We start from the raw sequence: 13,775 nt of genomic DNA on the forward strand, positions 1-13,775 counted from the left end.
TTTTAACTTTTTGTTCCTCTGAAGATGAACGATAATTCACTTAATGTCAGTTATGAACTTGGTGACAACTAATTAGCTTTCATTTCCCCACAGCCGATCCAGAAATAAGAGCAAAAAGGGTGAATACCTACTGTTGCCAGGTAACTGCATCCACTGTGCTTCCTGCCACCTTCATGAATCTGTAAGGAATAGAAAAAAAAATGAAAAGGTTAAAATGAGATCAACGGAACCATTGGAAATCATAGCTATTAGTGGTCAAAATATCAAGGAAGCAAAGGTAGCTAAACGTAATAGTTCTCTACACACCTTTCACCACCAAGAAATCAAGAACTCAATCTATGTCTGTCTTTCGCAGCTCATGCCTGATGGCACCCACATTGCTTCCCCTATCATCGAAACGTGTCTGTTCCATTTCCTAGAAATTCCAATTTCTGCTAGGAAGCAAATATCCTTCCCCAAGGATGAAAGCACAATAGATGTTGTTGAAAACCCTGAAAGCTCTCTTCCTGGAGAAATCCCAGTGTATTTATACAAACATAACACAAACCCATTGCAATTGGACCAAATCCAACTCAGAGTCACTCCATAGGATTTCTGGGACTATCCATCTTCACAGGGTGGACAGTCTCCTCTTCTCTCAGAGCCGCTGGTGGGTTTGGAGGACCGACCTTGTGGTTGGCAGCATCAAATGTCCACTACCAATGGGCTGCCCATCTGACTGAGTGTGAAAACCTGTGCACCACAAAGAAAACCTGCAGCCATTTTCAGGGCAGCGCACCTGAGAGCTGTCGGTCCACAGTTGTATTTAAAACTCAGAAGGAAAGTCAGCCCTGGGTCTGCACAGCTTCAGCCCAGCAGAGCTTTGAGTTCTGGATGTTCCATGAGAACCAAAGGTCCAGGAGGCAGCATCAGGGACTCAAAGGTGTCCCAGGATAAGTCACATGACTGTGAATTAGTCAATGATCCAACCTACCCCTCCCCCCACTCACCTGCTGGCACAGCTATTACTGCTCTTTGGGAGCATTACCACGCAGACATAGGAAACCTCAGTTCTTTAAGGTACTCTTTTCAGCCCTCAGGTCCTAGAGGGGCACTTTTCCTGAGCTTGAAAAAAAAAAAACCAAAGTCTTCCATCGGTACTTCCTAACTGAAGAACCCTCCCACCAGAGTGGGAGCTGGTTTTGCCTGGCCGTCCCTAGTCCTATCCCAGTGGATCTCATCAGAAGTCTCTGGACTCTGCCCAGAGTCTCTTTGTCATGGTGGTGAGCAAGACTGAGTCTTTCTGCAGAGGTGGACAAGAGCAAGAATAAGAGCCAGACACCAGGGCTGTTGGCTGGCATCAAAGTGAAGTGTATTTTGAAAAGGAAAAGCAACAAAGAAGCGGCCCAGTCTTGATCCTCATGTGAATGATCTGACCTTGTTTCACCAGCCCCATTGAGCAGTCTAGGATCAAGAACACACAACCAAAAACGTAGCATAGAAACAAAGGATAAGAGAGTGTCATCGATAGAAAAGGAATAAAGATGTCTTTAAAAAGGTAACAAGAATAAACATGTTAATGATGGGCAGGGCCAATATATCAAATTGGGTCAGAGGAAAAGAACATTAACGGAGTAGTTACTTGGTACCAAGGCCATGTGATCAGGCCATTAGACAGATGGCTATCTTCCCTCCTGACTAGAGAAACCATAGAGCCCAAATCCCAAGTAGCCGAAATTTTATGGGGCCATGTCACTCCTATTAGCAGCGCTCCTTGGGAAGCAGGTCCCTTCTGCTTTGGGAGCCGATGGGTTTCGCTTTGTCTTCTCCTCATTGCTTTGCCCTAGTCCAGAAAAACCCATTCGCTTCCGGGAGGGGAGTTTCAGTCTCCATAGTGTTTCTTATCTCTAAGGTGTTTGGAATTCAAAATCCAGAGAAGATTCTTGAACTACCTTTCTGCCTTCTGTGCACTGCCATCTGCTTACCCTGAGTAAGCACTGCACAACCAACTATCGCCACCAATTGGAGAAGGAGAAAGAAAGGAAACATAACAGAGAAAGAAAACAGATTGGTATCGAGAATATTGTCCCTGTCACATACGCACTCTAAGGCGACCGATGCTGACAATAATCTTAGAAGCAAGTGATCCAGAAGTGAAGTTGGGAATGAAATATTACATTCTCATCAGGATTTTTTTAAATGAAAAAAACCCCCAGAAAATCTTAAATCAAATATGTAGTTTTGAAAAGGAATTAAGAAAACATATTTACATGGATTTACTCCTCCAAAACAATCCCTAAAATAGAAGTATTTTATGTAAGACTGATACAGAGGTATTTTATTTAATACTACCTTCATTTTCATATAAAAGTCGCCATTCTCTTAAAGAATTTTCTGACTATAAATGGTTTTCCAGCTTCTTACATGTATCCTTTCACATATTCTTCAAGACGACCCTGTTAAGTGAGATATTCCTGTTTTACAATAGAAAAAGCTGAGGATAATACAAGTTAGGTGACTTGCTCAAATTCAGAGAGTTCGTGTGGACGAAGGAATCTGGTGGCGTGGTTATTCGTTGGGCTGCTCACCAAAAGATCAACAGTTCGAAACCATTAGCAGCAACTCCGGAGAAAGCCCGCTTTCTACTCCCGTAAAGAGCTGGAAAGGATGCAAAGGCAGTGAGTGAGTGAGCCAGCTTCTCGGACTCCAATGCCTATTCTCTTTGCAGCAGCCCAGACGGCCTCCCCTGACTAAGCCGGGCAGCAGCGTACAGCTCTCAGAAGCAATCGTAAGTTGCATTTCTTTGTTGCTTGAGGAAACACTATGATAATCCTCAGGGAGGGGGAAGGCCCGAGCATCATCTTTGCTCATCGACTTTCTCGTAGATGGCAACATTTCAGTGCTTATTTGTAAGGCTTTGTGCCAGGTCCTGCTCTCACCGGTGAAGCCAGGAAGGTCTGTGCTATGAAACAACCAACCACACAGAGCCCAGGAGACGGGTAAAAACCATACAGAGAGCCACAAAAAGCCTGCATGTGCTGCATACTGGGAACGACTGACTGCCGCGGGACCACAATCCGTTCTACCTCCCATGGTATTGGAAGAGGAACCAACCCAAACCTCACTTCCATCGAGTCGATTTGGACCGCGAGCTACCCTTCAGACCAGCCAAGAACTGGCCCTGTGCGTTTCTGAGACGGTACGTCTGCACGAGAGTGAAAGGCCCCGGCTTTCTCACAGAGAGCTAGCTGGTGGGTCCGAACTGATAATCTTGTCGCTAGGAGCGCAAGGAAAAACTCACCGCACCACCAGGGCTCCTTCAGAAGAGGAATAAAGCCTCCCCGCTGGATGGGACATTGGCTCTGGCATGGAAGAGGATGACTGAAGAGTTGGCCAAGCAAATGAATAGTGCGGACAAAGCACGGAGAATCAAGGAGAGTCCTGTTCCCATGAGTGCCTGGCGAAAAGACTGGAAGGACAGCTGCTGTGACCACTACAGCCCGCCTGTGAATGTAACAATCAGACGTTCATTCCTTAACAACAACGGCCGAGTCCAGTCCAGGTCCTGTTTACCTGTGCTGAAACCCCACACATGTGGTAAAATAGAGCGATCTCGTTCCATGCACCTAGATGTTTGTAGGCTTTATCTTGTGTTTAAACCCAATCTAGGGAGCAGGGATTAGATTGTGTGTGTGTGTGTGTGTGTGTGTGTGCGTTATTTATGTAAAACATTGTAAACATAGCTGCAAATAGAGTTAGTGAGGCCAGCAGCAAAGCTAAAGGGCCAACTGTGAGAACCGCAGCCGAGTGAAAGGAAGAAATCATGGAGGCATTTGAATCAGGTTGCCTCTTGTGTGATTGGGCAGCTGAATACGACATGGCTAAGTCGGCATGGTCACCATTTTGGGGGGGAAATGTGATTCAGGCAGATAGTATATCAAAATGTGTGAAATTTTTATTTTTGAAACTATTTTATTGGGAGTTCATAGTTCAATCACATCAAGCAGTATTGTACAATTGGTACCACAATCAGTTCAAAAGCCTTTTTTCCCTTCCTGAACTCCTTGACATCAGCTCCTTTTTAGCGACCTACACCATCCCCCTCTTCCCCCAACCCCTGCCCCCCCTGCCCCCCAGCTCTACCACCACCATCATTGTACCTCCAGAAACTTACTTTACTTCCTGTCCCTATAGTTTCACCCTGGGGTTTATGTACTGAAAAACAGGATTAGATTGAGCTTTTAGAAAGCCCGGTCTGCCTATGGTAAAGACACAAGGTACTGGTTCAGATAAAGTGGCAGGAGATGGAAGTTTCCAGAGTGGTGGGAAGCTTCAAAATGTGCAAAATGTGGATGTGAAAAAAGACACAATTGAGAGAGAGTGCTGGGGTTCTCCAGTGGACTTGGGTAAAGCAGCAATATCATCACCCAAAACGGGGTGATCAGGAGGGGACTTTTGATGGTGGTGTTGGTGGGTTTTTTTTCCAATCTCCTGAACATCTGTCAAGGAACGTGAAGTCAGTGATCATTGGTATAATCACAGTTAACAGTCACAAGAAAATTAGGAAACAAATCATCAGTGTCTGCTCTCACAGGCAATCAATAATAAATCTCATTTGGCATGTTGGAAATTGAACATTACCTCCTCTTGATCTATCAGCTGGAATTCTCATAATCAATGAATAATTTGTTTTGTTCTCGGTTGATAATTAAGTCCTTAAATAATCGTCTATAAAATATAGCATAATAAAAAGGATGGTTAAGAATAAAGGACCTTTGGTGTTGAAGGATTTTTCACTATTTCCCTAAAAAAGTTCTTCAAAAGTCATAATTAAATTTTAAATATAATGAATTTATATACTGAATATTATATAATCTACAGAAAATATTTCAAACATGAATATATGGAAATACCTACCATGATTCTGGGTAGGAAAACTACTTTTCTTCATACACTAATTTATGGGTTTCAAAAAATTCTAATAAACAATCCCGACAGATCTTTTTGAAACTTTACAAAATTATTGTAACATTCATCTTGAGTAGGCAAAAAATGTTTGGAAATTTCTGTAATGTTAGGGCATTCGCTCTACCAAGTATTACATGACATCATCAAAACTGTGACAAAGTATTCCTAGCTCGGGAATTAGTAAAAGGATTCGGGGAACAGAACAGTTGCTCCGAAGTTATAGTAAGAATTTAGTATATTGGGAAAACTAGCATCTGGAATGTTCCTGGGGGTACAGTGAATTATGAACAGGCTTCTAGCTGTGGATTGAGTAGTTCGAGCCCATGTTTTACAACCTCAGAAACCCACAGGGCAGTTCTGCTTTGTGCTAGAGCAGCGGTTCTCGACCTGTGGGTCGTGATCCCTTTGGGGGTCGAACGGACCCTTCACAGGGGCCTCCTAAGACCATCTGAAAGCACATATTACACTGCTCCTCAATCCGTCTCTAGGCGGGTCTGCCCATGGACGAGTACCCGGCGTGAACACGGTTACCTATGCTACACCATGCTTCAAGACAAAATTTCATTTACTTGTGATGAGAAATAAATATTTCACAATATGTAATGACATATTGTTTTTGTGATAAATCACTATGCTTTAATTACGGTATGTTCAATTTGTAACGATGAACATACATCCTGCATACCAGATATTTACATTATGATTCATAACAGTAGCAAAATGACAGTGATGAAGTAGCAACGAAAACAGTGTTATGGTTTGGGGGGGGGGGGTCACCACAGCATGAGGAACTGTATTCAAGGGTTGCGGCATGAGGAAGGTTGGGAACCACTGGCCTAGAGGGTAGTTATGGATTGGCATCAACTCAATGGCAGTCAGTGTATTTTTTGAAAATGTTGTAGTTTGCTGTTTGTCTGGGGAGAGGGAAGAAGTGAAAATAAAGCCAGATTCTCATCTAAGATTTCATTTTGTGTGTGAAATATGAATATGTAAATGATTTATTTAATTATGCATTTAAATATTTAAATTAAGATTCATTATTTCTGAACAAGTATCATTCTTATCTTTGTAACTTTGGTAGATGATGAGCCAGTAAAAGGCTGTTATTAACGAACACTGAAGAAATGCCATTATTAAATACATACTCGTGAAAATTGTGATAAAACATATTATTCCTTTTTTTTCCACTAAGCAAAATGATGAGACCAACTTCCAGCATATGGAAGCATTTCTACATGTACTCTGAGTAGGAAGAAAAATATATAATTGGCAAATTATGTCAAACAAGTTCACATTTCCAAATACCACCACGACGACCATGCTTCTTGTCTTCTAAGAAGTGTAAAAACACTTCTAAAACACGGCTAATATTTGGTTTCCAGAGGTCTTGACTCTGTTTTTAAGGCAGTACTAGAAGAAGCAAAACTAACCAAAGAAATAACACATAAATGAAATCTATTAGACAAAATTCCAAGGAACAGAGAATATAGTTAATGAGTTTGCAGCACCGCCCATTGTTTTTGTTTTATTTTTTTGCTTATATCTACTCGGGATCTATGTTGCTTCCAAATTCTGCTTTTACATCTGTATTGGTACTGCAGAGAACCAGAAGTCTAAAAAAAATAATAATCCTCTTTATTCTAATCTAACATTGATGAATTCTCCTCCTCTCAAGTTCTGCCTGTTACTCAGAAACTGGCCCAGACCATACAAATGAGTAACTTCCACACAGCTGCAAAATGCTCAGCAATCTTCATATCAGAGGTGAAATAACATGCACACTGAACAATGTTGTTGGGAGGGAAATACCACTGGGAAACTAAAATTCTGTTTAGGGGCTGGTGGTATCCAAGGGTTTTCAGCCATCCCCTTCTATTTTAATCCCTAGTTTAAATCGATAAAAGGGAAGACCCAAAGTTGACCGAGGATGGGAATAATGACAAGAGGAGAAGCTTTTGATTTTCTAACGTCAGGTGTCTCCAAACTTGAGTTATGACAGATGTTATGTTATGAGCTCAGAGACAGGCTCTGTTGGCTCTTATACTGACATCGGGTTAAGCAAAGGAAGATAAACAAAGAAAGGGCACAGAGACTTGGAGCAAAGGGAATTGGCCCATGCCAGGCAGACCTTTCAGCATTTGGAGTTCTTTGTTCCCCCCACCCATTGAAGCCAACCTGCTGTTGAAAAGAACAAAATATCCCCTTTCATTGTAAGAGTTCCTTTCCTCCCCCAGGAGGCCCCAACGCTGGGAGAACTTCTTTCCTTTGTTATCCACCTGCACATATGACGTATCTGAAATATTGTCGAGCCTTCTCTCTGAGGGCATATCACAGCTCTCTCTTATAATAAGACACATCTTTATTCATGGTCTTGGGAGCTTGATTTCTACTTGGAACCACAGAGTGTGACTCAGAAAACCGCATTCTGACTTTTGCTTCCCGACAAAAGGATAACTCCTTCCCAAGGAACTGCATGTCCAAATGAGCACACGCTTCAGTAAGAGTGCAACAGCCTCTTCCTTCTTTCCCTGTCCACCAAGAGCGTCTTTGGTTCTGTAAGTAACATGACCAGATATGACAGCCATTCTACTGACAAGCCCAAGGGGGTGGGGGATACCCAGTGAGGAAATTATTCATCTTGAGTTACAGCAGACCCAGCTAAACTCAAGTTGAAAACAAATTTAGGAACACCTTCTATTTGGTCCAAAGCAACTTGCTTCCCCAGTTCTAAGTATATGTGGGGCTCTACTAGGTACTGCATAGACCAGACAAAATGCTGGCCTCTCTCTCTCTCCCTCTCTTTCCCCTAGTTTAAATCCCTATATCTTCTAGTCTAAGGGAGGAAGGGGCTAGAGTTTCTGTAGTCTATTTCCCCTTTGAACCCATTCCTTTCTCTTTCCTGCCCTCTGCTCTCTCCCGTCCCCTTATTTGTATATACTACCCATTGGCAGTGAAGCCTGACACACTGCGTAGCTAGGTGTGTGTTCATCTTAATTGCCAGTGTAACTTGGTTTCAAGTTTAAATTGTATTTTCCTTAGTTTGATAGATTTATACTGCAAGGACTGAAGATAGGTGAAATTCTTCACCCAATCTGTCTTGTCAACAAGAGTTATGTCCATGTGGTTTAGTTTACGAAGGATCTTGAATGAAAAAATGTGAAAACAAGCTAGCTAACAGTTACTGAATCACAGGCATTTGGTGAGCAATTTGCATGCTTACAGCTCTGTGCGGTTGGTATTATCCCTTTCATTTTCTAGATAATGAAACTTGGCTCAGGGACTCAGGAACATTGGGGAGGGGCATCAAAGCCAATTGCTGTAACACAGTCCAGAAAAACAATATTCTACATCATATTTGGTAAGTAGACACTGGGGTCTTAAAAGCCCATTAGCAACCATCTTTGTGGAACTACTGGTCTCTCCCCATGCAGAGCAAACAAGAGTAAAACACTGAGCTCAAAGGGGAAATAGGCCACAGAAACCCTTAACCCCTTCATCCCTTAGACCAGAAGATATGGATGATCCCTGAGGTACAACTACCAAGTGGCCTGAAAGGAATCACAATAGGAAGAACTGGATAGAAATCGTTAAAAAGACCTGACTTATGGCTTTTGAACTTGGCAATTTAACATGTGTGCTCTTCCATTCCTTGACTTATAAAATGAAGATAACAAAAGCCATTCTGTCTCTGTTACAGGGTAGTAGTTTTCATTATTTGACATGCAAGAAGTCCCCCAGGATTCTTGTGAAGATGCAAATATCCGCACCCCATTTCCACAGGGATTCAGTAGGTCTGACTAAGGCCTACAACTCATGCTACATGTTTAAGAAGGCCCTGGGCGAGTCTAGTGCGGAAGGACCATCAGGGTCTACCTGCTGCCATTGAGTCAATTCCAACTCATAGAGACCCCAGAGGGGTCCTTGGGTGGTGTAAATGGTTAATGCGCCTGGCTGCTCAGAAAATCCTTGGAGGTTCAAGTTACACCTTGGAAGAAAGAGTTGGCAATCTACTTCTGAGAAATCAGCGATTGAAGACCCTAGAGGGCACAGTGTTCCTTTGATACGCAGAGAGTCACTTGGGGTTGGAATTCATACGCCAACTGACAATTAGGGTAGAGCATTCTTGGAGAAGAAAGCAGGGGTATAACTGAAAGCGGGAAAGGGAAAGGGGAAAAAAAATGGGAAACAAGGAAATGAAGAAGAATACGCATTCCTCAACTCCATCTTCCTTGTAAATTGTCCATATCCAGGACTCTTCCCTCTTTGTCCAATGTCCTTTCAAATTCCGGCTCTGACATGGGGGGCCAGAGAAAAACACCGTCTGTTATGGCACTAGCTGATTGCCTTACAGAGTGAGTGGGGAGTTAGGCTGCTTCTGCAATCAGGAAAGAAATCCTTTCCAGGAAAAATAAATAAAATGAAAGCGTAAGTCTAGGTCATTAATGCAATTCTCACATCGGGAGGGGGCAAGCGCTCGGCAGTAGCCAGTGCTTCCTTGTTAATGAGGATTCAACAGCTGCTTGGAGGGTTCGGTCTCTCTGGAGGCAGAGGATGGAAACTCCCCTCTCATGAACTAAGAGGAATCAACTGTTATATTATTTTCTCCTGCCATTTGATCAAGTCATATAACTTTCACAGTTGAAATAAAGCAGAGCAATTACTAGGAACAATACGGTGATAATACTCTGTGAATCAAATGGTCCATCGTCCCACTGTGTACAAGAATGTGGCAGAAGCAGGTTTCCGGGCAGGAAGTTGAGCTGTGATCACCCTTTATCCTGACATGTTATTGTAGCTAATCTCAGTCCCCTTCCTCACCCACTTCTCCCTACTGCTTAAAAGATGACAACCAGTCAGATGCAACAAAGCAATTCGAGGACTGTGGTAGTCACCTAATCTGGTGTCAGTGTAAGGATTGAGAGTGCAGGGGTGGAGTCTAGGCTGTCAATCTGGAGATAGCCAATGAGACTTCTATGGGCGTGGCCTTCTCATGAGAATTCTGGGAAATCTGGTACTTTCTCCTTGGAGGCGGAAGACACCTATCTCACTCGGTTAACTCCCTTGGAGACTCTCTACTGACAAGGCTGACTTCCTGCGAGGCATCCCTGAGGAGATGGCATATGGATGTACCCGGATGCAGCCCTGGGAACTGGAATGGCCATGTGGAGACTCCTGCCAGCGCTGAGATGCTTCTCCCACCAAGGACTTTCTACCCACTGGCCTGTGATCTTCTGCATTCGGCGTCATTGCATGTGTTTCGTGAGTCTGAAGAGTACTTTATAGATTGTGGTCGGACATATGGGCTAATATCAGATTTATAACCTTGGACTGCACTGGGTTGGGATGTTTTCTTAATGTACAATTACCCTTTATATAAAACTCTCCTATAAACAACATTTGCATGTTTATGAATTTGTTTCTCTAGTCTATCCAAATTAACAGGACAAAAGTAAACACCTGGCTTTTCTCATCTTCGACATACATCTGTTCTTGCCCAATCTGCTAACGTTTCTGTAGGGCTCCAGGTGTGCCAGGGGACTGTCACTGCATTCGCCCCGTTTTCCCGACGAGCAGATGGTACATGGTGACCAGCCACTCAGCAGCTGCCCAGGCCTCACCTGTGGCAAAGTGTACGCTCTTCCCCATTCTGCTGTATCTACCCACTGGAGCAGAAAACAGATGGTAGTGGGTATACACTCAAAAGAAAATGATCGTCTTTCTATATTTTTTGTTCTGTACCAAATAAGTATTTTAGAATTCAAGAAGGTTAGAGCTGGAAAGACCCTCAAAAATCATTTCTTACATCCGCCTCTGAGGAGACCAAGGTGCAGAGTAGACGTGACAGCAAAGTAAAGTCTCAAATTACTTTTCATCCACCTGTGACCTAGACAGGTGGGCCGGCCTATCTATCAGGTACAGCAGGCATGATACCTAGGGTCTAACCTGCTACTAAAAACCTCCCTACAGCAAAAAATCAAAAGAAAACATGAACTTTAAAGGTGAGGAAAGTGTTTTGCTAAATGATATTGTCTTTATAATAATGCAGTCAAAAAGGATAATTGTAAATATGTTTTCAGGACTGGCTGGACAGAAATTGCTAGAGCTTCTGAAATGATAAGCCTTAGTCATCTTTCAGGTCTAGAAATGAATTTAACCCCAATGCTCAATTCTCAACCCAAGAACACACAGTTCTATAAGGGGAGAGTGACATTAGTGAGGTACACACAATGAATAAGGGGAAAGTGACATTAGTGAGGGACACACACTGCAGAACAGTCAACCATTTGAGATCCCAAGTGCAGTAGTTCCCCAAGGGCAAAGTTTTAGGAAAAGGAAAAATAGAGAAAATCTATGAGACTAATGGGATCGTAACAAGCTGTGATGTGCAGACGACACCGCCTTGCTTGCTAAACCTGAAGAGGACCTGATGCACTTGCTGATGAAGATCAAAGACTTGAATCTCACAAAGGGACTAATAATCTCAGTTACCAAAGGCCCTAATTAAAGCTGCAAGGGACAGATGAGAAGTATGAATGGAAGTAGGAAGAGGAAGTAGGAAGTGTGCTGTTACATTAAGGAGATTACAACCATAGATATTGTATATCCCTATTCTAGATATACACAATTTTATGCATGTTTTTATATATAATTTATATACACTGTGTTTTATGACATTATTTGCAATCCCCTCAATGTAACAGCACTCTTCCTGCTTCCTCTCTGGGTTCCCCACTTCCATTCTTACTTTTCGTCTGTCCCTTCCAGCCTTCCTTTGGGGCTTTGTTATTGAGTAAATGCTGCCCTTTGGGTTTCATATAAAAAGTACGTTCCTGATGGGCATGATTGTTCACTTAATGTTGTTATTTCTGATAGGTGCTTTCACATTGGTTCCAAACCATAGTAACCCCAAGTGCAACAGTATGCAACACTGCCCAGTCCTACGCTGTCCTCAGAATCATGCCTGTGTCTGACCTCACTGCTGCAGCCTCTGTCAATCTATCACATGGAGCGTGTCCCCTTTTTCATGCGAGCCCTACTTTAGTAAGCATGATATCCATTTTCAGAGTCTGGTTTCTCCTGAAAACACTGAACATGTTACCAGTACATGAGACAAACTCTCGCCATCCTTGCTTCTAAGGAGCATTCTGATTGTCCTTCTTCCAGGACAATTGTGTTTGTTCTTCTGACCGTCCATGGTATCTGCTCTTTGCCAAAACAATCATTCAAATGCACCAGTTATTCTCTTCTTATGGACTGTCTCGTTTTCAAGGTCATCGAAAATACTACGGCTTGCATCAGGCAGACTTTCGTTTTCAAAATGACATTTCCGCTCTTTAACACTTTAAAGAGATCTTTTGCAATTTTGCCCAATATGGTTTGTCATTTGATTTTCTTGTACTGTTTCCATGGGCTTTGATTGTGGAGCCAAGTGAAATGAAATGATTGATGACCTCATGTCTTTCTGCATTTATGGTGATGTTGCTTATTGGTTCAGTTAGGAGGTTTTCTGTTTTAGGTATAATCCACACTGGAGGCTGTATGTAGTCTTTGGTCTTTATCAGTAAGTGCTTTAAGTCCTCTCAGCGTGCAGCAAGCAAAGCTGTGGCATGCGCATCTCTCAGAGTGTTCATTTCCCTCCAATCTTGACTTGTTTGGTCCATAAGTGGTCCCTCAGGTGAGCTTATTTATAGGCTAGAAAGGGACCCAGAGGCCACAGCCAAGGGGTTCCACCAATCTCAGTCAAACCAGGGCTACCTTCCATTCTTCATCCATCCATCCATCCATGCATCCATCCATGCATCCATCCATCCATCCATCCATCCATCCATCCATCCATCCAACAAACTTGAGCACCTGTATGTGTGAGACATTTCTTCAACACTGCATCTGCATTGATAAATACAACAGGCCTATTTCTGCCCTTATAATCAACAAGCAAACAAACACGTTTTTAATCACCAAGCGTGGCAAATGGGATTAAGACAACTAACTGAGCATACTGGTGACTACTTAGGAAAAGAAAGGACTCTGAAGGCTGACACTAGAAAGAGAATGCTCTAGAGCACACGTGAAACTCCCCACATCAAGAGAAGCCTGGCATACGCAGCCCATCGGTCTGAGGGAGCAGTGGTTCGGTATCGCAGAGGAATAGCGGAAGATAAGAATGAAGAGGTAGCCATGGTCTGCGCATTCATGGAAGGGTCTTATAGAACATTATTTTGACTACATATTGTAAAAAAGTCAAGAAGTTAGGACAGAGCTTTTAGCAAGCAGCTGACATAATCTGAATTATGCTTTCAAAAGATTTTTCCCCCTGACAAATGAGTGGTGAATAGATTGGATTTTAAGGAAAGAAGAGAGGCTCCACATTCTCCAACTCCGATTGCTTTTGTGAGTGTCCACTCTCCAGCTGGCCCTCCCCCAATGGAGTTCATGTTCCCAGTCACTGTGGTTCAAACAGGCTAGTGGGAGGAACACAAGTCCCTCAAGATGGTTTCAGAAAAGAAGAACTGAGGTCGAATAAATCCAGGACATTCTGCATGCTAAATCCCTTTCTTGGAGGTTCAGAATGTAATTAATACAGTGCTGGGAAGGGTTGCAGTAAATATGTGTCCCCAGTATTCCCCAAACTTTCTTGATCATTGGAACCTCTGCTTTAAGTAGCTCCACGAGATGTTCATATCCTGGAGCAGGAATATTCTCTAGAGCACGTTTAAGGCTCTGCTCTGATTAGCCACTCTCCCAAGTGCTCACCACCTCCATGAGCTTGGTTTCCTGGGACCTCTCATCTCCTCTCCATTTATTCTGCCATCCACTTATTGTGCCTG

The 13,775-nt window shown here is 42.9% G+C and overlaps 1 protein-coding gene across 1 annotated transcript in view; it reads right to left on the reverse strand.

The window, feature by feature from the left end:
• Window positions 1–13,775, reverse strand: part of HPSE2 (heparanase 2 (inactive)) — a 687,528-nt gene that overhangs the window by 243,886 nt on the left and 429,867 nt on the right. Inside the window, exon 6 of the mRNA XM_075533453.1 lies at window positions 132–179. Coding sequence (XP_075389568.1) covers window positions 132–179 — 48 coding nt within the window. The remainder of the gene's footprint in view (window positions 1–131; window positions 180–13,775) is intronic.

Source organism: Tenrec ecaudatus, chromosome 16, assembly GCF_050624435.1.
Source record: "Tenrec ecaudatus isolate mTenEca1 chromosome 16, mTenEca1.hap1, whole genome shotgun sequence".
In the NCBI taxonomy this organism is placed as follows: Eukaryota; Metazoa; Chordata; class Mammalia; order Afrosoricida; family Tenrecidae; genus Tenrec; species Tenrec ecaudatus.